Raw genomic sequence first — 26,851 nt, 5'->3', positions numbered from 1 at the left:
TACATTTTTAACCCCGCTACATTGTTTATGTATGTGTCTGTCCCAAGTCAGGAGCCTGGTATTCAGTGGTTGTCGTTTGTTTATGTGTTACATATTTGTTTTTCGTTCATTCTTTTTATATAAATAAGGCCGTTAGTTTTCGTATTTGAATTGTTTTACATTGTCATGCCTTTTCTAGCTGACTAGGCGGTATGGGCTTCGCTCATTGTTGAAGGCCGTACGGCGACCTATAATTGTTAATTTCTGTGCCATTTTGGTCTCTTGTAGAGAGTTGTCTCAATGGTAATCATATCACAACTTATTCAAGTTGTATAAGCTACAGGTAATTGGAACTCAACTTCATCAAAAGCTACTTTGACCAAAAAATTTAACATAAAGTAAGGTAGACGGACAGACGGACGAACCAACCAACGACCGGACATAGAGAGAGAGCAACGTAACGAACGTTACGTTTTCGTCGAAGTTAACGACTGCGCAGAAGAATAATTGTCAACCACGTCATTATCATTACCGCTGACAACGTCGAAGTTTCGCTGATGTCTGCAGGACTAATTCTTAGACTTCTAATAAGGTAAGTTATTTTAAGTGTTTGTATAAAAAAAAGTTGTTACTTTTTTTGTTTTTATTAAAGAAAAGTCATCGGACTGAATGTGTGTATTGCATGAAACACATGAGTTTGAAGATGAAAGACATTTTCTGTTAAACTGTCCATGCTAAGTTCAGCTCAATCAAAAATTTCTACCTACGGCCGCATAAGACAGTTTTAGTGACTATAGTAAAAGACTTATTCACTATCAAATTCCAACTACACAATGTGTTAATTCAGCATCTTTTCATAGAATAGTTTTATATTTTTCTTGTGAATTTTGTATCTGGCTATACGGGATGGATTTTGCTCATTGCTGAATATTTACGGGTACATTTTCGTCAATAAGATACATTTGACTTTGTCTTATTACTATTAAAAATTATACCACATCTCCTTGTTAGTACCGTATATACACATGTATTCAAGTTGTGACATTTACCAGCAACAGCCGCTTTTACTTTTGAGTGTATATAAAATAATAGAAATATAAATCGTTTGTTCTATTTTCTTATTTAGACAAAATATTGAGATGACAGACCAAGACAAAAAAGAGCAACATGCTTTGTATTTTTACGGTGCGTTTCTAAGGGAAGCTGTTTTTGAGTGTTTACTTGAGGAGTGGAAAAACATAGAGACTGACAAAAGAACAGCTTTGAAGAAAGAAATGGGTATGTAAAAGTCCGAGAAGGGGGAAAACATAGAGACTGACAAAGGGACAGCTTTAAAGAAAGAAATGGGTATGTAAAAGTACGAGGAGGGGGAAACAGAGAGACTGACAAAAGGACAGCTTTAAAGAAAGACATGTATTTAAAAGAATGAGGAGGGGGAGAGAGAGAGAGAGAGTGGAAAAACATAGAGACTGACAAAAGGACAGCCTTAAAGAAAGAAATAGGTATGTAAAAGTACGAGGTGGGGGGGGGGGGGGAGGGGAGAGGGAAAACATAGAGACTGACAAAGGGAAAGCTTTAAAGAAAGAAATGGGTATGTAAAAGTACGAGGAGGGGAAAAACATAGAGACTGACAAAAGGACAGCTTTAAAGAAAGAAATGGGTATGTTAAAGTACGAGGAAGAGAATAAAAAAAAAATAGAGACTCAAAGCAAAACTGAAATACAAAACCGTATAAAAATCATGGTAAACTAAAAAAAAACAACCACTGGAAATCAACACAACCGAAACTTATTTAATAATAGGTATAGTATATATATTCTCTTGATGTATTATAATCATCCAGCACGTATCCTTTAGTTCATCTAGATTTTGTAGAAAGTTACATTTGGTAAAAAAATGACATAAATTTTAATGGTTTGTGTTCTCATGCTGTCAAGCAGGAACAAAGATGGCGCATATTGCGATGAATAAAAAATGTTTAATTTACAAAAATTCTTCTCTTCTTGATTAATTTGACCAAGGTCAAACTTCAAAACCGATCTTGATGATATTTGTTAAGTTTTCTTTCTTTTTCCATTAGAAGACACGGATAGTGAAAATGAAGAGAACAAAATGAGGATCTTACAAGAATGGAAAAATAGCCTAGAGAATGATAGGGTAGCAAAAGAACAGCAGACAAAAACAGGTAACGGATTAAAAACAAAATCTAATATCCATCGTTTGTCCTGAATATACGGGGTGCCGAAAGGGGCTTTTGTGGTTTTGTACTCGACATTCAATTTTGTACGGACAAAAGTGACTTTTGTTCCACAAATATGAATTCATTTTAACAAAATTTGTAACATACTACAAATTTAAAATTTTGTCATACAAAATTATCTTTCAGAGGACAAAAGTCAATTTATTCATGACAAAATTCATTTTTGTTACACAGACTTTACTTTTGTTACCTAATTTGAATATTGGGCGACAATAGTCAATTTTGTATGCAAATTAGTTTAGTGTGGATTCTGTGAACTAAATTGCATACAAAATCGACTTTTGTTACACGAAATTGACTTTTGTCAGACAAAATTGACTTTTGTAAGACAAAATTGACAAAGATCAATTTGAAACAAAATTGACACAAAATTCAATGTTGTGAATTTTGTCTAACAAAAGTAATAAAATTGACTTTTGTGAGACAAAATTTGAGACAAAAAATTACAAAATTGAATTTTGATTTCACAAAATCGACTTTGTCTCACAGAATTGACCTTTGTGTTTTAATTTCCAGATCAGGATACAAAAGTCAATTTTGTATGCAAATATAAAGCTTATATTTGCATTTGCATACCTTTTTGACAAAATTCACTTTTGTCATGACAAAAGTCAATTTTGTCTAAAAAAAATAATTGTAAAAAAATTGTAGTTCTCATAAAACAAGTTTGTATCACATAGTTTTGTAAGACAAAAAAAGATTTTGTTATGACAGAATTGATTTTTGTACAAAACCACAAGAGTTCCATTCGGCGCCCCGTAGAATATGCATGAAATATATACCACTGACCGTTAAGCAAATAATAAGTTATAACTGAATTATTTGAACTAACTTTTTGGGCCAGGTGAGCTTTTCTCATCACTTGGCGTCCGTCGTCCGTCGTCCGTCGTCCGTCGTCGTCCGGCGTTAGCTTTTACAAAAATCTTCTCCCCTGAAACTACTGGGCCAAATCAAACCAAACTTGGCTACAATCATCATTAGGGTATCTAGTTTAAAAAATGTGTGGCGTGACCCGGTCATCCAACCAAGATGGCCGCCACGGCTAAAAATAGAACATAGGGGTAAAATGCAGTTTTTGGCTTATAACTAAAAAACCAAAGCATTTAGAGGAAATCTGACATGGGGTAAAAATGTTAATCAGGTCAAGATCTATCTGCCCTGAAATTTTCAGATGAATCGGTTAATCTGTTGTTGGGTTGCTGCCCCTGAATTGGTAATTTTGAGGAAATTTTGCTGTTTTTGGTTATTATCTTGAATATTATTATAGATAGAGATAAACTGTAAACAGCAATAATGTTCAGCAAAGTTAGATTTACAAATAAGTCAATCTAAGTAATCTTTTACAAAAATCTTCTCCTCTGAAACTACTGAGCCAAATTAATCCAAACTTGGCCACAATCATCTTTGGGGTATATAGTTTAAAAAATGTGTGGCGTGACCCGGTCAACCAACCAAGATGGCCGCCACGGCTAAAAATAGAACATAGGGGTAAAATGCAGTTTTTGGCTTATAACTCAAAAACCAAAGCATTTTGAGGAAATTTGACATGGGATAAAAATGTTTATCAGGTCAATATCCATCTGCCCTGAAATTTTCAGATGAATTGGAAAATCGGTTGTTGGCTTGCTGCCCTCCAATTGGTAATTTTTAAAGAAATTTTGCCGTTTTTGGTTATTATCTTGAATACTATTATAGATAAAGATAAACTGTAAACAGCAATAATGTTCAGCAAAGTAAGATCTACAAATAAATTACATGACCTAAATGGTCAATTGATCCCTTAAGGAGTTATTGCCCTTTATAGTCAATTTTTAACAATTTTCATTAATTCGGTAAATTTATGTAAATTTTTACCAAATATTTTTCTCTGTTACTAATGGGCAAGGTTCATTATAGATATAATTGTAAGAAGCAAGAACGTTCAGTAAAGTAAGAACTTCAAACACATCACCATCACAAAAATACAATTTTGTCATGAATCCATTTGTGTCCTTTGTTTAATATGCACATAGACCAAGGTGAGCGACACAGGCTCTTTAGAGCCTCTAGTTTGGTTATTATCTTGAATATTACTATAGATAGAGATAAACTGTAAACAGCAACAATGTTCAGCAAAGAAAGATTTACAAATAAGTCAACATGACCAAAATGGTCAGTTGACCCCTTTAGGAGTTATTGCCCTTTATAGTAAATTTTTAACCATTTTTCGTAAATCTTAGTAATCTTTTACAAAAATCTTCTCCTCTAAAACAACTGGGCCAAATTAAACCAAACTTGGCCACAACTATTATTGGGGTATATAGTTTAAAAAATGTGTGGCGTGACCCGGCCAACCAACCAAGATGGCCGCCACAGCTAAAAATAGAACATAGGGATAAAATACAGTTTTTGACTTATTACTCAAAAATCAAAGCATTTAGAGCAAATCTGATGGAGTTAAATTATTTATTAGGTCAAGATCTATCTGCTCTAAATTTTTCAGATGAATCGGACAACCAGTTGTTGAGTTGCTGTCCCTGAATTGGCAATTTCAAGGAAATTTTGCTGTTTTTGGTTATTATCTTGAATATTATTATAGATAGAGATAAACTGTAAACAGCAATAATGTTCAGCAAAGTAAGATCTACAAATAAGTTGACATGACCGAAATGGTCAGTTGACCCCTTTAGGAGTTATTGCCCTTTATAGTCAATTTTTAACATTTTTTTGTAAATCTTAGTTATCTTTTACAAAAATCTTCTCCTCTGATACTACGTGGCCAAATTAAACCAAACTTGGCCACAATCATCTTTGGGATATCAAGTTTTTAAAATGTGTGGTGTGACCTGGTCAACTAACCAAGATGGCCGCTAGGTTAAAAATAGAACATAGGGGTAAAATTCAGTGTTTGGCTTATAACTCAAAAGCCAAAGCATTTAAAGCAAATCTGACATGAAGTAAAATTGTTTATCAAGTAAAAATATATCTGCTCTGAAATTTTCGGATGAATCGGAAAACCTGTTGTTGGGTTGCTGCCCCTGAACTGGTAATTTTAAGGAAATTTTGCTGTTTTCGGTTATTATCTTGAATATTATTATAGTTGGAGATAAACTTTAAAATACAATAAATGTTGGCAAAGTAAGATCTATAAATAAGTCAACATGACCGAAATTGTCAGTTGACCCCTTTAAGAGTTATTGCCCTTTATAGTCAAGTTTTAACCATTTTTTCGTAAATCTTAGTAATCTTTTACAAAAATCTTCTCTGAAACTACTAGGCCAAGTTAATTATAGATAATTGTAAGCAGCTAGAATGTTCAGTAAAGTAAGATGAACAAACACATCACCATCAACAAAACACAATTTTGTCATGAATCCATCTGCGTCCTTTGTTTAATATTCACAAAAACCAAGGTGAGCGACACAGGCTCTTTAGAGCCTCTAGTTACGATTTTACTGCTGATGCCTTTGTTTTAATTGCATTTAAAACTATTCAATTCATGCCGGTTACGGATTTTGTTTTTGAAGAAATAACCCGTACACAGAAGTACCAAGTGCAGCTTGGAAATTCCAAATGTAATATTCAGAAATTTATATATGGAAGTTACGAATTGAAACTTTGAGTATTGGAAATATTTTCCGAATCAATATTCGTTAAATTACACAATATAAAAAAGAAGATATAGTATGATTGCCAATGAGACAACTATCCATAAAAGACCAAAATGACACAGACATTAACAAATAAAGGTCACCGTACGGCCTTCAACAATGAGCAAAGCCCATACCGCATAGTCGGCTATAAAAGGCCTGGATGAGACAATGTAAAACAATTCAAACGAGAAAACTAACCTCCTTATTTATGTAAAAAAATTACTTCCAACTTTTTCCAGTAAAACTTCAAATGGTTTCCAAGATTTTAACATCCGATTCACTTCCAAGTTGGTTCCAGGTGGTTATAATAATGATAAACTTATTATTGTTTCTTGAACGTTTAAGTTTGGCAGTGCGCTAAAGTTTCATTTCTTCGTTTTATTTACCCACAAACATATCTAGCTTGTTTGACAATTCATTAAACTTATATTTTTGTTATTTGATTTTAAGGGCCTGTTATAACAAAGATATACCAGCAGAAAATCGCAGAAAACCCATTTAAGCATGCGGAAGGATATGTTTATCAGGTAAGACATACTTTCATGTTAGATATGCGAACTTTGCAAGATTTTAAAATTTCCGCAATCAAAGAAAACAACAAATTATTCCCGGAAATTAAATCCGGGAAGGAGGTGGGGAAATAAGACTACAAGATGTGTCTGCTCACTCGATTCTTCTCTTGCTTTGATTTATTTTTATCCGTATTCTCTACTCTTTATATTTAGACATCTCATTAAAGACGTTATTCTATATTCTTTATTTTTTTTGTTATTTATTCTTTATATCTTAGAACAACATTATTCTCTTCTCTTTTTAACCCCATACTTCTCTATTCTTTATACAGTGAAACCTGACTAAACCTAATCCTGCATAAAACGAAAAAACCTGTCTAAACCAAACATGTTCTTTAAAAGCACCGTCATATCAAGTTGCATGCGTTGTGAACCTGATAAAATCGATAACAGCATGCAAAAACCAAACACAATCTTAAGTCCCAAAGATGTTCGGTTTAAACAGGTTTCACTGTACATGTTTGCCCCTTTATACTGCTTATTGTACCCACTGTTCGCTATTCTATAATCCCAACTCGTATTGTAGGCCATACATTTAGTCCCTTTCGGGTGAAATTATGTTGACCTGTTTTACTGATGCTCATTTCACAACAAAAATATATTTTCTGTGAAATTACTGAAAGATTTAAATAGCGTTATACTTTTAAATCGTAGAATCCAGAAGAGCAGAACGCCAAAGACAAACCAAAGAATAAAAGAGAAATAAAGAGAGAAGAAAAAAGAAGGCTGGAGAGAGCCAGAGAGGAAGAAAAGATGATAAAGAAACAATTCGAAACAATAGACACACTGATGGAAAACTATTCAAGGGAGGTAAGAGTTCAGTGGAAAAAAGAACTGAAGAGAGAACAGATGACAAGAAAGGGTTGGAGAGAGAGAAGAAAATTACAAAAAGGTATTTACTTGACTTAAATTGCATGTTTTGTTCTAAACATATCCGATTCTGTTTTCAGTAGAGGAAATAAATGACTTACCAATATTATCTTATTTAAAATCTCTATCTCTATATATATAAAATATACTAAGTTACCGGTAGGCGCTTATATCTTTGTTGCTTTGTCTTTGGAGGATAGTTGGCTCAACTCCCCAGGAAAAGACTGTCTTGGTTGCATTTCAAAAATCATTCCAGTGCTTATGCTCCTTAACCTCATATCTAATTTGACTTTCCGCCTGAGCGCCACTTGTATGTTATGAAGACGCATCGCGCGCCTGGTGTACACAATCAAAAGCCCGAAAGTCTTATATGATTTTGATTTTTCTCATTTCTACCCGAATTCGTAGTGTGTCTCTGCAATTTTCAAACAAATCTCATTTTTGTTAATAACAATCGAGTGCAATACAGGTATAATGGATTTCACTGTAATTTGGAAGGTCATAAAATTGAGAATGGAAAAGAGACAACAACCCGACCAAATAAAAAACAACAACATAAGGTCACCAACAGGTCTTCAATGTAGCTAGAAATTCCTGCAGCCGGAGACGTCTTTCAGCTGGCCCCTAAACAAATATATACTAGTCCAGTGACAATGAACGCCATGCATGTTAGCATATCATAAAAAGGGATCGTATGTCAAATTATCATAAAAATGTCCCACATGTTAAAATATCATTTAAATGGTATCATATCTTGTAGGAATGAAAACAAATAAAGAAGAAAAGGAAAAAGTACAAATCAAAATGTTGATAAATGATATCAGGAACATAGATATATTAGATATACTGTTCCCAGAGGATATCGATATGGAAAAGAAAGAAGAGAAAGAAGAAAGTAAAGAAACACAAACAGATATCAATGTCAATGTTAAAATCGATGATCAAAGAAAATCAAAGAAGAAAACAGTAACAGAAAGAATTCACTCATTGTTCATGTCATTGTGTTGTATTAAAGGACAGTAAAAAGTTGTGTAATTAATGATAAACTACCTCTTTAATTTATTAAATAATTTTAATTAACAACTGAATTGGTTTTTTTTTCTTTTTTTCTCATTCATTGAAACAATATGTGATAATCTGGCTGTGAAGGCGTGCATTTGTGATATCACATGTACATGTCTAAGAAGGTTTTCACAGCCGATTATATAGTATTGGTTTTTATCATTATTGAAGGCCGTATTGTTGCCTATAGTTGCATAACCCAATTCGTGGGTGTCTTAATGGCAATCGTACCACATCTCCTTTTTGTATATAAACAGACCCTGTTCCACAAACAGCACCCGTCGTTCGCTTATGTATATGGAATGCAAAACACACATGTTATTCATGCATTGATAGTCGTTGTTTAGACTGACCCACCATCATTTTTTGACACCTTGCACTGAAATATCATAGCTGCACATTAACATTGCTCATCATTCCATCATCCGAGCCCTAGGTCAGCAATAGGGACAGAAGATAACTATTCATCGGCCCATAACACTACAAAGCCCAAGTCCTGAGCACCGGTCCAGGTCCATCACATACCGGTAAGTCACTTGTATACACCATGAACATGTTGACAATTTTATATTACTTTGTTATCATAGCTACGTTACTCATAGAAGAGAAACATCCAAATGTAGTTGAAAATGAAAAAATACCAAAAGTTAACGAGTATTCAATTTTGACCAACGGCATTAACAGTAACACTGCTAGTCACCTGTGTAGTTATTCAGTACCTACATAATCAGTTTCATTGTAGTTTATCATTCATGTTTGAAATAACATCTAATCTTAAATACCTCCATAACATGCATGTTTATCTTAGTATTAAGAACACCATATACAAGATGGCAAAGCAAGATCCTAGATGGACAAAATTAAAACCATCTAAAATGCTCTTATATTTCCTTTTACTCATGATTATGAAGTCTAATGATATCCAGACAAATCCTGGCCCTAGTAATGACAGCACAAAATATTTGTGTGGTACTTGTGATCAGTCAGTAAACTGGGACCACAAAGGCATTGTATGTGAGACATGTGATCAGTGGTTTCATATAAATTGCCAAGGTATCCACTCAAAAAGTTACGAAGATCTTAATGACAGCATGATAAGCTGGCACTGCATTATCTGTGACAAACCTAACTACAGCACGGTACTTTTTGACTTACATAGTATTGAGTCACCAAATCCGTTTTAAAGTCTTTATATTGGTGACATCAATCACTCAAATCCTCCATCAAGTCCAGATTATCAGAATCAAAACATCAAGCCTCTTCATGCATCTACACCCATACGTAAAAAAAACTCGGGTGTCATCCTTTAATAAGCCTTTGAGAGTACTCAATATTAACTTTCAGTCAATTAAAAACAAGCAACACCTAGTAAATAACATCATTGACAGCACAAAGCCTGACATAATATTTGGCACAGAAACTTGGCTAAACCCTAAAATAAAGATGTTGAAATATTCCCTGACAATTTTAAATTGTACAGAAATGACAGAAAGAAAACAGAAACAGACAAAGAAGGGGGTGGTGTTCTTTTAGCTATAAAAAAAGAACTTATTAGCTCTGAGGTATATGAACTTGCACCCCCAGACAAAACAGAAATGGTCTGGGCAAAAGTAGACATTGTTGGTTCAAAAACATTGTACTTAAGCTCTTTCTATCACCCAAAAACATCTGACGAAACTAGTCTCAAAAATTTTGACTTCATGATAAGAAAAGCCACACAAATAAAAAATTCTACACTTATCATAGGGGGAGACTTTAATCTCCCAGGTTGGGATTGGAACAACAAATCATTAAAACCGAACACGTCTTACCCACACCTTCATTACTTCTTTGGCAACTCACTTGACGACACATGTCTCACACAAATTGTTGATGTCCCTACACGTAAAGACCAAGTACAGCGTGTTGAAGTTATCCCTGGCCTATCTGATCATGATATTGTGTTTGCAGAATTTACAATAGCTCCATCAAAACTTAAACAAAAGCCAAGAATAATTCCATTATACAAAAAAGCAAACTGGAGCACAATTAAACAAGAAATTAACACCTTATATAAACATCTCTCTGAAAATCAGCAACATTTTTGTGTAAATGAAATGTGGAACTGTTTTAAAACAACAATAACAAAAGCAGTGAAAGATCACATCCCACATAAAACAGCAAAAATAAAGGACAGTCACCCATGGGTCACAATGGAAACAAAACGGCTCATTAGAAAAAGAGATAGACTCTATAAAAAATCAAAAAAATCTGGGAATGCATCAATTGCTAAAAAATACAAAGAGGTCAAACACCAGGTGCAAAAAAGTATACGAAAATCATACTGGGAATACATTGAAAGCATCATATTACCACCACAAGATGAAACAAATTTTGGCACTATGAAAAAATTTTGGACCTACATTAAACATAAAAAACCTGATTATAGTGGGATTACTGAAATCAAACAAGATGGCAAACTCCTAACTGATCCACTACAAAAAGCTGGGGCACTTAATGCACAATTCCAGTCTGTATTCACACCAGCATCTAATATTTCTCATACAGAATTTGTCAAACAGTGTAATATGCCACAGAACACTCCTTTTCCACTCATATCAAAATTAATAATTAAAACAGAAGGTATACAAAAACTCTTACATAACTTAAATCCGAAACAAAGCAGCAGGACCCGATGAAATTAAACCAAGATTTTTAAAAGAACTTTCACATGAAATTGCACCCATACTTACTATTATCTTTGAGAAGTCAATTAAAACAGGCATTGTTCCAGATGACTGGAAAACTGCCCATGTCTCTCCTGTTTACAAAAAAGGCCAAAAATATAACCCTGAAAACTACCGTCCTATATCACTTACATGTATTTGTTGCAAACTTTTAGAACATATCGTAGTTAAACACATCATGAACCATGCAGATAATCACAACATTTTTTATCCCCTTCGGCATGGATTTCGCAGAGGTCGATCCTGCGAAACACAACAACTGGAATTTATAGACGATGTCTCACTAAACATGGAAAACGGTAAACAAACAGATATTTTGGTCATGGATTTTTCTAAAGCATTCGATAAGGTTTCACATTCTTTTTTAACTAATAAGCTTCATCATTACGGGATACAGGGGGAATTAAATTACTGGATACAAAATTTTCTAAGCAATCGCAAACAGGCAGTAGTTCTAGAGGGGGAAAAATCTGAGTATGTTGCAGTTGAGTCAGGGGTTCCACAGGGGCCAGTTCTTGGACCAAGTCTCTTCTTGTACTATATTAATGACATTCCATCTGGTCTAACATCTACAGTACGTTTATTTGCAGACGACACAATAGTCTATTTGGCAATAAAATCAAACTCCGATGCATTAACATTACAAAAAGATCTTGACAAACTTGCATCGTGGGAAACTACTTGGAAAATGGCATTCCACCCAGATAAGTGTAATGTAATTTCAGTCACCAGAAATAAAAAAACAATCACATTTGACTACACATTACACAATCATTCATTAGAACATGTAACAACAGCAAAATATCTGGGGGTCACCATCAGTTCCAACCTTAAATGGGATGTGCATATTAACAACATATGCAAGAAAGCTAATAGCACACTAGGCTTTCTAAGGAGGAACCTGAACATAAGTTCAACATCCATTAAAGAGCAAGCATATAAGTCCCTAGTAAGACCATCACTAGAGTATGCTTGCTCTGTTTGGGATCCATACTTACAACAAGACATAGATAGCATTGAAAAAGTTCAAAGGAGGGCTGCCCGTTTTGTTACCAACAAATACAGAAACACCTCAAGCGTTGGTAACATGTTACAACATCTTGAATGGCGCAGTCTCTCTCACAGAAGAAAAGACTCCAGATTGGTAATGCTTTACAAAATTGAACACGAAAAGGTTGCAATTCCTAAAAATAATAAATTAATTCCACAAAAAAGACAAACAAGACATTCTAATTCGAACAGCTTCCAAATTCCATCCTGCAAAACACAGTACAGAAAAGAATCATATTTTCCAAGAACTATTACCGACTGGAACAAACTACCAGATAACATTGTAAATTGCACTTCAGTAGACTCTTTCAAATCTTCAATCTCAAAGCATCAATATTAATTACAACATCTTACTTTATTATACAAAACATTTTATATTTTTAATTTTTCGTATTTTAAAAAAAAAACTTGTACATTTTTTCAATCTATGTCTTGTTGTAAGTTTCCTCCTGTGACATAATCTTCAATTTGTTGAAGGCGGTCACTATATGGTAGAAGTAGAAGTAGAAGTAGACCATCGGGTATGACTTTTGTGAGACTTGAAAAAATAGAGTAAAAAAAATATTTGTAGAGTTAGAGCCCCCCTCCCCCCTTTTCAGTATTTTTTTCTCTCTCAAAATTCGAGAAATTAATATTTCTAAATACTATTAGTTACATAGTGCGCTAGTGACCTAATACGATATATATGGGGTCAGTAAATTCCATATGGGGTGAGAGCGAAGCTCGAAGCCCCATATGGAAATTACTGACCCCATATATTACCGACTATCTTAACATGTGATATTTAGACTAGTGGCCTATAAAAGTGATCACGTCTTCAATATTGTTAGTATTATGAACCAACTTCCATAGGTCTATTCAAAAACAAATACCAACAATACCAACTTGTTAGCTTTAAATGCGTTGTATGGAATTAATTTCAATCTTTATCATCTATTTAATCGTCTGTTGAAACCTTCAAGATTTTCTCTCACCACTGTGTTGGTTGTATAAAGGGACACAACTCCACTACTAACCTAATATGGAACCTAACTAACCTAATATGGAATATACACGGTCACAACGTGGTTGCTCTTAACCAATCATACTCGTAGAAATGTATAGGAGGTAAGATAAAAACAGATACAACCAGTAATGACCGCATTGGCACAGCAGTCAGTGAAACATGATATTTACACCTGCGCTGATGGCAATCCACAACGTCATATAAGCATCACTGGTGACAACGCTATTGTCGAATTTTCGTTGATCAATGAAACACGCCGGATTAATTCTAAGACTATAGATAGAACATTACTATTGTGTTTAGTGCAAACCTTTTTTGGTGGCTAATTAAATTAAAGAATCGTGAGGAGTTATTTTGTTGATTTTTTTTGTTGGTTGCCTTAGAAAAGTCGTTTTATATCATATTAAACGCGTTTTATCCAGTCATAATTATGCATGGTAAAACACAATCTTTTCTATACATATTGACACATTTTCTAGACCTGTTGGTGACCTTCTGCTGTTGTTTTTTTCTATGGTAGGATTGTTGTCTCTTTGATACATTCCCCATTTCCATTCTCAATTTTATATGAATATTTAAGTTAAGGCGACACAACTAACCCAATATTTAAAAGTGATAAAAACATATTCAAAGGGCACTGAACATTCAAACTGATTGAGTTAAGCCTGCTAATTGATATTTTATCGTGTGGTTTTCTATGTTGTGATACTATGCTACTGTTTCAGAAAAAGGGAGAAGGTTTGGTACCATTTAAACGTTTAATCCCGCTGCAAATGGTTGCACCTGTCCTAAGTCAGGAATCTGATGTACAGTAGTTGTCGTTTGTATATGTAATTTATACGTGTGTCTCGTTTATCGTTTTATTTAATAGATTAGACCGTTGGTTTTCCCGTTTGAATGGTTTTACACTTGTAATTTTGGGGCCCTTTATAGCTTGTTGTTCGGTGTGAGCCAAGGCTCCGTGTTGAAGGCCGTACATTGACCTATAATGGTTTATTTTTATAAATTGTTATCTGGATGGAGAGTTGTCTCATTGACCTTCATACCACTGAGCCAAGGCTCCGTGTTGAAGGCTGTACATTGACCTATAATGGTTTACTTTTATAAATTGTTAGTTTGGATGGAGAGTTGTCTCATTGGCACTCACACCACATCTTCCTATATTTATTAAACATTAGATAAGTGTTGATACAATAAACATGTTTATCGCTATTTTGTGCATTTTTCCTTTGATCTTTTTTTGTGATAATTTTCATTTCATGCTTCTCGCTTGATATGGAAAAATTATCGCTAGAAACTAAGGAGGCCACGTGGCGTTGCTAACGAAATTGACATTGAAATTGACAACGTCGTCATAGGTAAAACAGATAAACAGATTATAATTAGTCATCTCAACTCGATTGCTTTTCTCACTTTCTCTGTACCAGCTCAAGCGATAAAATCAATCTCGTTGAGATAATCAACGATAATCTATAAAAATATAAAGTTTGCAGTTTATCTCCTCATAGACCAAACATTGAGAATATATTTCTACGAGGCGATATTAAGTGAAGTTGTCTCTTGATCAATCGATCGAGATCGAGAGTAATCGCGAGAGAGAGAGAGAGAAATATATTCCCTTCTTTTCTAAATTCGATTCAGCCAGTTTTCAGTTGAGGAAACACTTGACTTACCAATATTCTCTGAAATAAAATCCATTAATAAAACATATTTGATACTTGTATATAATTACATTAGATGTATGTTTCATTATAATACTTTATTCTGATTGGCTAGCGGCACATCACATGTTATTCCTTAAGCAATTACATTACTCAATAAAAACGTGGTCCCACAGTAATGTGCACAGGTGAATTAAATTTTTTTTTTTTTTTTTATAAAACTCGTGTTTTCATGATCAAAGCTAGAAATGTAATTATAAGTATTGAATGCTTCTCTTTTTGTAACTTCGTAGGGTTGTAAAATCGTTGACCGTGCGCACATTTTTAGAATGAAGCGCTTACGCGCTTCATACAAAATGTACATCGGTCAACTCTTTTACAACCCATATAAATATAATATATGAAGTTGTTTTCGTCTTTGACCATATTTGTATTTGGAGGATATTTTCAAAAAGCGACATAATAAAAACTGCTGGTTCAGTTTAGTAAAGTTTGGTCAAATATCAAATCTAAAAACGAAATTTAGATTTTTTTTATTTTAACTATTTAGTGAAAAATTTAAAAACCTAAAATTTAAAAACTTTTTAATATTTTGAATTTGTCTGTGCCTGAAGAAGATTTATCACAAAAGGGTAGCAAACCCATAGGTTTCAAGAGATGTTGTTTAATGATGTTAACCAATTCTTTAAATAATATTTAGATGAAAATATTTTGTTTTACCAAATTCACCTGTACGCCCGGGCGTTTTGACGTACACGTAGCTACGCACATGCCAGTTGTTGTGACTTTTTATGGTATAGACCAAGTTGTTGTGACTTTATGGTATATACAAAGTTGTTGTGACTTTTTATGGTATAGACCAAGTTGTTGTGACTTTTTATGGTATAGACCAAGTTGTTACTTTTTATGGTATAGACCAAGTTGTTGTGACCTTTTATGGTATAGACCAAGTTGTTGTGACCTTTAATGGTATAGACCAAGTTGTTGTACAGTCAAAGTTGTTGTGACTTGTTAATACAGTCAAAGCTGTGGCGGTCCAATTTATATTTTCATATTTATCTTTTGAACTTTTAAGTCGTCCTAACCATACCCCTTCAGTTTTATCTCTATTTAGCTTAAGCCCTGAAAAAACTTCCAAATGTTTCAATTATACTGAGAGCTAAACTTATTTCTTTCCTTGACTGAAGAAAAAGTGTTGTATCATCAGCTAATTGACAAATTTTTAAATAACAAGATTGTTGTACAGTCAAAATTGTTGTGACTTTATAATACAGACAAAGCTGTTGCGACTTTATGGTATATTCAAAGTTGTTGTGACTTAATGAGACGGACGAAGTTGTTGCGACTTTTTATGGTATAGACCAAGTTGTTATGACTTTTTATGGTATAGACCAAGTTGTTGTGACCTTTAATGTTATAGACCAAGTTGTTGTGACCTTTAATGGCATAGACCAATTTGTTGTTACTTTTTATGGTATAAACCAAGTTGTTGTGCAGTCAAAGTTGTTGTGACTTTTTAATACAGTCAAAGCTGTTGCGCCTTTATGGTATATTCAAAGTTGTTGTGACTTTTTGAGACGGACGAAGTTGTTGTGACGTTTTATGGCATCGACCAAGTTGTTGTGACTTCTTTAGGTATAGACCAAGTTGTTGTGACTTTTTATGGTATAGACCAAGTTGTTGCGACTTTTTATGGTATAGACCAAGTTGTTGTGACTTTTTAAGGTATAGACCAAGTTGTTGTGTCTTTATGGTATAGCCCAAGTTGTTGTGACTTTTTATGGAAAAGACCAAGTTGTTTTGACCTTTTACGGTATAGACCAAGTTGTTATTACTTTATGGTATAGACCAAGTTGTTGTGACTTTTTATGGTATAGACCAAGTTGTTGTGTCTTTATGGTATAGACCAAGTTGTTGTGACTTTTTATGGAAAAGATCAAGTTGTTGTGACTTCTTATGGTATCGACCAAGTTGTAACTTTTTATGGTTTAGACCAAGTTGTTACTTTTTATGGTATAAACCAACTTGTTGTGACCTTTTATAGTATAGACCAAGTTGTTGTGACTTTTTATGGTATAGACCAAGTTGTCTATATAGATGACGTTCTTTCACTAAACAATTCAAAATTTGGTGACTATGTGGATCGCATCTATCCCATCGAATTGGAGATAAAGGATACTACAGATACAGTTAAGTCGGCTTCATATCTTGACTTACATCTAGAAATTGACAATGAGGGTCGGTTGAAGACAAAACTTTACGACAAAAGAGATGATTTCAGCTTTCCAATTGTGAACTTTCCATTTCTAAGTAGCAACATTCCAGCAGCACCTGCATACGGGGTATATATCTCCCAATTGATACGATATTCCCGTGCTTGCATTTCCTATCATGATTTTCTTGATAGAGGGTTACTGCTCACAAGGAAGCTATTAAACCAAGAGTTCCAAATGGTGAAGTTGAAATCATCCCTTCGTAAATTTTACGGACGCCACCACGAGTTGGTTGACCGTTATGGAATAACCGTTTCACAAATGATATCGGATATGTTCCTTACGTCGTAACTACAATCCCCTTCCCTTTCATGAATTTGACCTACCGAATTAGACTATTTACCGGATTTGTAATCACATAAGCAACACGACGGGTGCCGCATGTGGAGCAGGATCTGCTTACCCTTCCGGAGCACCTGAGATCACCCCTAGTTTTTGGTGGGGTTCGTGTTGTTTATTCTTTAGTTTTCTATGTTGTGTCATGTGTACTATTGTTTTTCTGTTTTTCTTTTTCATTTTTAGCCATGGCGTTGTCAGTTTGTTTTAGATTTACGAGTTTGACTGTCCCTTTGGTATCTTTCGTCCCTCTTTTGTTGTGTCTTTATGGTATAGACCAAGTTGTTGTGACTTTTTATGGTATAGACCAAGTTGTTGTGTCTTTATGGTATAGACCAAGTTGTTGTGACTTTTTATGGAAAAGATCAAGTTGTTGTGACTTCTTATGGTATCGACCAAGTTGTAACTTTTTATGGTTTAGACCAAGTTGTTACTTTTTATGGTATAAACCAACTTGTTGTGACCTTTTATAGTATAGACCAAGTTGTTGTGACTTTTTATTGTATATACCAAGTTGTTGTGACTTTTTATGGTATGGACCAAGTTGTTGTACCTTTTTATGGTATAGACCAAGTTGTGACTTTTTATGGTATAGACCAAGTTGTGACTTTTTATGGTATAGACCAAGTTGTGACTTTTTATGGTATAAACCAAGTTGTTGTACAGTCAAAATTGTTGTGACTTTATAATACAGTCAAAGCTGTTGCGACTTTATGGTATATTCCAAGTTGTTGTGACTTTTTATTGTATAGACCAAGTTGTTGTGACTTTATGGTATAGACCAAGTTGTTGTTACTTTTTATGGTATAGACTAAGTTGTTGTTACTTTTGATGGTATAAACCAAGTTGTTGTACAGTCAAAATTGTTGTGACTTTATAATACAGACAAAGCTGTTGCGACTTTATGGTATATTCAAAGTTGTTGTGACTTAATGAGACGGACGAAGTTGTTGCGACTTTTTATGGTATAGACCAAGTTGTTGTGACTTTTTAAGGTATAGACCAAGTTGTTGTGACTTTTTATGGTATAGACCAAGTTGTTGCGACTTTTTATGGTATAGACCAAGTTGTTGTGTTTTTTAAGGTATAGACCAAGTTGTTGTGACTTTTTAAGGTATAGACCAAGTTGTTGTGACTTTTTATGGTATAGACCAAGTTGTTGCGACTTTTTATGGTATAGACCAAGTTGTTGTGTTTTTTAAGGTATAGACTAAGTTGTTGTGATTTTTTAAGGTATAGACCAAGTTGTTGTGACTTTTTATGGTATAGACCAAGTTGTTGCGACTTTTTATGGTATAGACCAAGTTGTTGTGTCTTTTTATGGTATAGACCAAGTTGTTGTGTCTTTTTAAGGTATAAACCAAGTTGTTGTGTCTTTATGGTATACACCAAGTTGTTGTGTCTTTTTATGAAAAAGACCAAGTTGTTGTGACCTTTTTTTGGTATAGACCAAGTTGTTATGACTTTTTAAGGTATAAACCAAGTTGTTGTGACTTTTTATTGAAAAGACCAAGTTGTTGTGACCTTTTACGGTATAGACCAAGTTGTTGTGACTTTTTATGGTATAGACCAAGTTGTTGCGACTTTTTATGGTATAGACCAAGTTGTTGTGTTTTTAAAGGTATAGACCAAGTTGTTGTGACTTTTTAAGGTATAGACCAAGTTGTTGTGACTTTTTATGGTGTAGACCAAGTTGTTGCGACTTTTTATGGTATATACCAAGTTGTTGTGATTTTTTAAGGTATAGACCAAGTTGTTGTGTCTTTATGGTATAGACCAAGTTGTTGTGACTTTTAATGGAAAAGACCAAGTTGTTTTGACCTTTTACGGTATAGACCAAGTTGTTGTGACTTTTTATGGTATAGACTTAGTTGTTGTGTCTTTATAGTATATACCAAGTTGTTGTGACTTTTTATGGAAAAGATCAAGTTGTTGTGACTTTTTATGGTAATGACCAAGTTGTTGTTACTTTTTATGGTTTAGACCAAGTTGTTGTGACCTTTTATGGTATAGACCAAGTTGTTGTGACCTTTAATGTTATAGACCAAGTTGTTGTGACCTTTAATGGCATAGACCAATTTGTTGTTACTTTTTATGGTATAAACCAAGTTTTTGTACAGTCAAAGTTGTTGTGACTTTTTAATACAGTCAAAGCTGTTGCGCCTTTATGGTATATTCAAAGTTGTTGTGACTTTTTCAGACGGACGAAGTTGTTGTGACTTTTTATGGTATCGACCAAGTTGTTACTTTTTATGGTATAAACCAACTTGTTGTGACCTTTTATAGTATAGACCAAGTTGTTGTGACTTTTTATTGTATATACCAAGTTGTTGTGACTTTTAATGGTATGAACCAAGTTGTTGTGACTTTTTATTGTATAGACCAAGTTGTGACTTTTTATGGTATAGACCAAGTTGTGACTTTTTATGGTATAGACCAAGTTGTGACTTTTTATGGTATAGACTAAGTTGTTGTTACTTTTGATGGTATAAACCAAGTTGTTGTACAGTCAAAATTGTTGTGACTTTATAATAGTCAAAGCTGTTGCGACTTTATGGTATATTCAAAGTTGTTGTGACTTTTTATTGTATAGACCAAGTTGTTGTGACTTTATGGTATAGACCAAGTTGTTGTTACTTTTTATGGTATAGACTAAGTTGTTGTTACTTTTGATGGTATAAACCAAGTTGTTGTACAGTCAAAATTGTTGTGACTTTATAATACAGACAAAGCTGTTGCGACTTTATGGTATATTCAAAGTTGTTGTGACTTAATGAGACGGACGAAGTTGTTGCGACTTTTTATGGTATAGACCAAGTTGTTGTGACTTTTTAAGGTATAGACCAAGTTGTTGTGACTTTTTATGGTGTATACCAAGTTGTTGCGACTTTTTATGGTATAGACCAAGTTGTTGTGTTTTTTAAGGTATAGACCAAGTTGTTGTGACTTTTTAAGGTATAGACCAAGTTGTTGTGACTTTTTATGGTATAGACCAAGTTGTTGCGACTTTTTATGGTATAGACCAAGTTGTTGTGTCTTTTTATGGTATAGACCAAGTTGTTGTGTCTTTTTAAGGTATAAACCAAGTTGGTGTGTCTTTATGGTATAGACCAAGTTGTTGTGTCTTTTTATGAAAAATACCAAGTTGTTGTGACCTTTTTTTGGTATAGACCAAGTTGTTGTGACTTTTTAAGGTATAAACCAAGTTGTTGTGACTTTTTATTGAAAAGACCAAGTTGTTGTGACCTTTTACGGTATAGACCAAGTTGTTGTGACTTTTTATGGTATAGACCAAGTTGTTGTAACTTTATGGTACCGACCAAGTTGTTGTGACTTTTTAAGGTATCGACCAAGTTGTTGTGACTTTATGGTATAGACCAAGTTGTTGTTACTATAGATATATGGTCCTGATTGGTCTAATACATAATGCTTATGATGATTTCATACTTCAACTGATCACAAATCATGTCAGACTTGTTTGAATTGTTTTACATTTGTAATTTCGGGGCCTTTTATAGCCGACTATACGGTATGGGTTCATTGATGGAGGCATATCGTTACCTATAGCTGTTAATTGCTGGGTCATTTTTTTTCTATTGAGGAGAAATGTCTCATTGACATTTTTTGTATAGATAAACACTGTAGATTGCAGTTTATTCCATTCTACATCAAAGGGCAGGTCACCATGACTGCACAAAATGGAATAGAAAAAGATCTCTAAAGTGTGTAGTGTAAGATTACTTAAAACATATCATGTGCATATATGTGTATGACAAATGTATCCTTTGTATGTACTAGAATATAAGAATTATTTAGAGATAAACAAGAGTGGGCACGCTGAAATGTCTCGCCTGCTTTCCTTCCGTTGGTTTTATGCTGGTAGTATCTGGTTCACATAGACTGAACATGATCCAAGAAAATGAGGTCAAAGTCAGATAAACCAAACTGGAAATACATTTACACCTTACATTCACACACTAAATATAATTGACATATTGCTAATAGCTTCTTAGAAACGAAATTATAAAACCAGGTTCAATCCACCATTTTCTACATTTGAAAATGCCTGTACCAAGTTAGGAAATATGACAGTTGTTGTTCATTCGTTTGTTGTATTTTGTCATTTGATTAAAGGACTTAACCTTGGATTTCAGTACTTTTCTGATTTTTTTTCTATACTGAAAATAAGATTATCAATACATATCAAACTTAATCTCCATTTTATCATCTGACATTAACAACAAAATTGAAATTCAAAATAGCTTAAGGAAGCTACCATTTGATTTTTATGGGGGGGGGGGGGGGGGGGGGGGGGGGCTAGGATGAAATTTGAAAAAAATAGGCAGGACAGGAGTATTGAGTAAAAAAAAAAGGCAGGATGAGACACTTGTTAAAAAAAAAGTCAGGAAGTCAATTTATGTAAAAAAAAGTCAGGATAAACTAAAAAAAAAGGCAGGACCGGGTAGAATGAAAAATAAAAAGGCAGGACAGAGATTACAACTAAAAAAAAAGGCAGGACAAAATTTTTCATCCTAGCCCCCCATAAAAATCAAATGGTAGCTCCCTAATGTGTTTGATTGGTTCAAAAGTTATCACACAGAAACAAGCTTCCTGTCAGCTAGCGTGGTAAAACCCCAATATTGATAACCAGTTTTTTTCTTCTTTGGTAAATAGGTCAACCATTAATACAGGAAGTTAATATTCCGGGGATCTATCTAACGAAATGAGTTGCATCCAGTTTGTTCTCAATCAAATGAGTATAAAATCTATACAGGAGCTTGTTCATTTGTAGTATATTCTGAATGCCATCTGAATTCCTGGTATAAAGGTTAATAACTGATAGATTTTCGAAACTACACCTATTCAAAGTGTAAGGTTTATCATCATCTCTGGCAATGATAACAATAGCATGTAGGGTAACATCCCCGTCAGAAAATATCTTCTTCATCACCTCCAGAGCTCTACCAATAGTGTCCCCTCTATGAGAACGGGAACCAGTTGCCACTTGAATAAGGTATAACACTGAGTTTTTGTAAGTCTTGGCCTTTTTCGTGGGAGGACAGTTTTCTTCAGTCTCAATTTTCTGATGAACAACATAATCAAATCCCATTAAAGTTTGGGATTGCGGAAAAGCAACAAAGTCACCTATTGATGCTATCTGTTGTTTCAGATATACACCAAACAAAGCAACGTTTCTTAGATGACCTTTAAAATTTTCTGGCAAATCATTCTGGTAAAAATTCAAGGATGTATAAGGCGTTCTAAAATTTTGTGATGGCATGACCACAAATTTCAATCTATTTGTTTGAAAAATATTATGCTTGGTGTCAGATTTAAGATAAACCGTTTCCCACACTTTGATTTCTGGTAAGATGGCCAGCCCTACTTTTTGCTGAGTTTCTAACAGGAGTTCTTTAAATTCATTTCTTGACCCTCCATTCTGAAACATAATTGCAAAGATTTCATCACCAGCTACTTTTTCAAGCATCTCTTCGAAATGGAAAGGAAGTCGTCTGCGCCAATCGTTTGCTAAATAAGGAACAAGATGCCTGACCTTAATATAGAAATCTCCTTCATCAAGATCAAGTCGTAAGACTTCCAAATTAGTTTCTAAATCATTTCTGGTGACTCTGCATTTTTTCATTTCAAATATGTTCACAGCCACTTTTAAAAAACTTGCCTCGTTTTCGGTAAAGATACATTCTCCACTGTCTGGAATATATTCCAGTAAAATCATTGTATGGAGTTCAAGCTTTTCATATTCTTTACTAGTACATGTACTTCCTGGTGGATATCCTTTAAAGCTTGCAATTTCATTTTGTCTGTCTAATGTGTACTGTCTCAAAACTTCAGCAACTACTAGACCAGTTCTTTTCATGAAATAATCTAGCACCGAATGAAGCAATTTTGGGGTCATGATGAATCTTTCTGCAAATAAAGCATAAACTTCATCCCCAATTGCTATAAGTCTAGGGTTATGATAACCTAGTGACTCCAAAGATCTTTTCCAGATTCTTAAAAATGAGTCCTCATCCAACTGCAAATCTTTGCCAAAATCTAGTAAATAGTGTGCACTTGTTGTAAAACCTGACTCAATGAATATGAAATTAATTCCTTTGTCACTGGTTATCTCCCTTATGTTGTCAAGGTAACAAGAATTGTGCCTGGTCACATGATCAATAACAACACAATGACCATCATCAAACTTATTAGAAAATTCAGTAAAAGTATTTAACTTTTTATCCTTAGAAATTATTTTTTCTAAATCAAAATAATGAATTCCATCATCGCCTTTTTTTTTACATTCCAAAACATAGTATAACACAGATGACGTTTTGCCTACCCCTTGAATGCCACTCACGTAATTCGTATGTGTAATACCCCGTCTACAAGCTTGGATGTGTGTTACAAATGTTTCATGAAATTTTGATTTTAAGAAGTATCTTCCTGATAAAAAATCAGTTCTCCTTGCAAAAAACTTTGCTTCTTCATCCTCCTTTACATATTGTATGACACTTGATTCAAATGAAGTGCTTGGAACCTGAAATACAGGAAGTAAAAAGTTATGAACTGTTGATACAGTTATGTTTGGCCTATAGGCATAAAATTCAGACAAAAGTGCACACTCTGAAATGTCTCGCCTTCTTTACCATGTTTACTAATCATTGATATTATGTTGATATTCCTATATATAAATTAAAGCTTTACTACAACTATTACATAAACTTTATATAATCCAAGAAAATGAGGTCAAGGTCATATCAACCAAATAAGAAATACATATGTACATCTTACAATCAATCAATTCACTAAGTTTAATTGACCTATTGCTTACATTTTTAAATACAGTTGGAGAAGCAGAAGTTGATCGCATTTGCAAAATGTGTGACTCATGTGATGTTGAAAATGAACGCCACTTCCTGATGGACTGTGTCTTTTACCCAGATTTAAGAAATCAACTTATATTGGATATAGAACACTCTTTTGAAAACCTTTCTAATGATGAACAATTTAAACTTCTTATCTGCAATTATCCTAGAAAAACTGCTAAATTTTTGAACAATGCATTTAATAAAAGAAAAAACTTTTTGTATAGGAACAATCAAACATAAATTCTAACTTTGTCCGCTGTTAAATGATTATTATTTTTTATGTATAAATGTTTAAAGTGACTTATAGGTCCAAAGGGCCGGGTGTTGATACATGTAATTACAACTGCTTATTGAAATATTGTATATTGTCATAAAACACATGTCACTATAATAAATAATTTGGTATTGGTATTGGTATTACAGTTAACATTTTACTTATAGTTAAAGAAAAACAGACCAAAACAGCAAAACTTATAAACACTGAGCAATGAACCCTGAAAATGAGGTCAAGGTCAAATAAAATCTGTCAGACTGACATGCACATTATAGAATAATTTCCATACATCAAATAAAGTTGATCATGACCTATTGCATATAGTGTTAGAAAAATAGACCAAATGTCAAAACTTAACTTTGACCACTGGACCATGAAAATGAACAGATGACACCTGCCACCTAGACATGTACACCTTACAATCATTCCATACAAAAAATATGGTAAACCTATTGCATACAGTATAAGAAAAACAGACCAAAACACAAAAACTTAACTATAACCACTGAACCATGAAAATGAGGCGAAGGTCAGATGACACAAGTCTGCCAGTTGGACATGTACACCTTACAAGCATTCCATACACTGAATATACTAGGCCTATTGCTTATAGTATCTGCAATATGAACTTCACCACAAAAAACCTAACCTTGTTCACTGAACCATAAAAATGAGGTCAAAAACAAATAACATTTATTTTATTTTTCTAATATTCTTCGCTTTCAGGTAAATCTTTAACTTCAATAGCATGAATAGTGCATTATGGAATAGTCATGATACATGTTATGTTGTACTGTTATAGACATTTTACCACTGTCCCAGGTTAGGGGAGGGTTGGGCTCCCGCTAACATGTTTAACCCCACCACATTATTTATGTATGTGCCTGTCCCAAGTCAGGAGCCTGTAATTCAGTGGTTGTCTTTTGATTATGTCAGAGTTACATATTTGTTTGTTGTCTTTTTTTATATATAAATAAGGCCCTTAGTTTTCTGGTTTAAATTATTTTACATTAACTTACATGTATCTGGGCCTTGTATAGCTGACTATGGGGTATGGCCTCTGCTCATTGTTGAAGGCCATACACTGACCTATAGTTGTTAATGTCTGTCATTTTGATCTCTTGAGGACAGTTGTCTCATTGGCAATCATACCACATCTTCTTTTTTATATGATAGTACAGTATGCAATACAGATGTGCATATTGCTACATGACTCGTTTGTGATGGCTACTCCACAGGCACTAGACGTTCTGTCAATAGCATGAAAATATTGGCAATGGGAAGAAAATAGTGTCCATATAGATATATATGGACACTATTTTCTTCCCATTGCCAATATTTTCATGCTATTGACAGAACGTCTAGTGCCTGTGGCTACTCATAGTGGTCTCACCAAAATGTGTCAGACTAAAACATGCTTCTTCCACATTGGATTTGTAGTAACTGTCATTGACATTGTAAACAAAAACTGTATGCAATATTGTAAAATTCAAATAAAAGTTTCGTTTTTGTACCAACGTATATTGAATTGCATTAATGTAACAATATTGCAATGAACATCATGTACATAATTTTGTAAACATGGTAAAGTTCTGCAGACAAAATTGTTATTGTTTCATTCGTAATTAATCAGTTCACTACCAAACCATGCATTCCGACAATTAGTCTCTAATGTAACCATTATATATTTTATCATTGTTACATTTCCATGTAACCGTAGCCAGTGACTACATTAATAGTGGCCAGCTGAGTCCCGCCTCTGTGTGCTTGATTTTCTCGAAGTGTACTTTTTTTTTGGTGGCCTTTAGCCACAGGCACTGGTTTCTAACCTTTAGTAGGTCATTATCATACAGTAATTCCATTCATTTGAATGGTAGATGCTAACCGCTTAACAATTTCATACTCACCAAGTCTGCCATTTTGCAAGACGTTGATTAAGAATGTTTTTCAAAACTGCGCCAAGTTGGAGGGGCGTATTAGTATAGGGGAAAGCAATGATAAAGATCCTCTTCCCAGCCATTCTGTTCTGTGCAGGTAATTTCCTCCGTTATATATCGGTGCACTCCCACTTGGAATATTTGGTTTTAAATTATTTACACAGATATTTACAGTGTGGTAGGGTGCTACTTTATATACGGGTAAAACTTTGAATTTTAAAAACAAGTGTTTAAATTATGTGCTATTATCATAAAAAGGTAATAATAAGTTGATCAAACAAAACAAAAAGAATGGGATTAAATTTTGGCAGTTTGGTATTTAGATAAGATTACCAATTAAG

General features: G+C 33.9%; 3 protein-coding genes across 4 annotated transcripts; 2 read left to right on the top strand and 1 right to left on the bottom strand.

The window, feature by feature from the left end:
• The first annotated feature begins 266 nt into the window (after positions 1-266).
• LOC134690354 (golgin subfamily A member 6-like protein 6) lies at positions 267-8,358 on the top strand. 2 transcript variants are annotated; one of them, XM_063550318.1, is made up of 6 exons: positions 267-571; positions 1,106-1,257; positions 2,060-2,164; positions 6,322-6,398; positions 7,098-7,335; positions 8,074-8,358. In XM_063550318.1, exons 1-6 carry the CDS (start codon positions 537-539, stop codon positions 8,334-8,336), a joined length of 870 nt encoding a protein of 289 aa, XP_063406388.1. In that variant the 5' UTR covers positions 267-536; the 3' UTR covers positions 8,337-8,358. The 2 variants fall into 2 exon arrangements, with proteins under 2 accessions (XP_063406388.1, XP_063406390.1); XM_063550320.1 differs by lacking the exons at positions 267-571; positions 1,106-1,257 and adding an exon at positions 1,551-1,639.
• Positions 8,359-9,205: 847 nt separating this feature from the next.
• LOC134690037 (uncharacterized) lies at positions 9,206-11,053 on the top strand. The gene is made up of 2 exons (XM_063550008.1): positions 9,206-9,357; positions 9,856-11,053. The coding sequence occupies exons 1-2, from the start codon at positions 9,206-9,208 to the stop codon at positions 11,051-11,053; spliced, it is 1,350 nt and encodes a 449-aa protein (XP_063406078.1).
• A 10,925-nt stretch (positions 11,054-21,978) lies between these two features.
• LOC134691065 (uncharacterized) lies at positions 21,979-26,564 on the bottom strand. Its single transcript, XM_063551263.1, has 2 exons — positions 26,481-26,564; positions 21,979-23,968 (listed from the first exon to the last, which is right to left on the bottom strand). The coding sequence occupies exons 1-2, from the start codon at positions 26,490-26,492 to the stop codon at positions 22,139-22,141; spliced, it is 1,842 nt and encodes a 613-aa protein (XP_063407333.1). The 5' UTR covers positions 26,493-26,564; the 3' UTR covers positions 21,979-22,138.
• Between the last annotated feature and the right edge of the window lie 287 nt (positions 26,565-26,851).

This window comes from Mytilus trossulus, chromosome 11, assembly GCF_036588685.1.
Source record: "Mytilus trossulus isolate FHL-02 chromosome 11, PNRI_Mtr1.1.1.hap1, whole genome shotgun sequence".
In the NCBI taxonomy this organism is placed as follows: domain Eukaryota; kingdom Metazoa; phylum Mollusca; class Bivalvia; order Mytilida; family Mytilidae; genus Mytilus; species Mytilus trossulus.
This window is presented reverse-complemented; position numbering and strand designations above follow the sequence as displayed.

Coding starts and splice junctions, on each gene's coding strand:
- LOC134690354 (XM_063550318.1), top strand. CDS start 537: ATGTCTGCAGGACTAATTCTTAGACTTCTAATAAG. Junction 572..1,105: donor ATTCTTAGACTTCTAATAAG/GTAAGTTATTTT, acceptor TTTCTTATTTAG/ACAAAATATTGAGATGACAG. Junction 2,165..6,321: donor AGAACAGCAGACAAAAACAG/GTAACGGATTAA, acceptor TTTGATTTTAAG/GGCCTGTTATAACAAAGATA.
- LOC134690037 (XM_063550008.1), top strand. CDS start 9,206: ATGGCAAAGCAAGATCCTAGATGGACAAAATTAAAACCATCTAAAATG. Junction 9,358..9,855: donor TTGTGTGGTACTTGTGATCA/GTCAGTAAACTG, acceptor TAAATTGTACAG/AAATGACAGAAAGAAAACAG.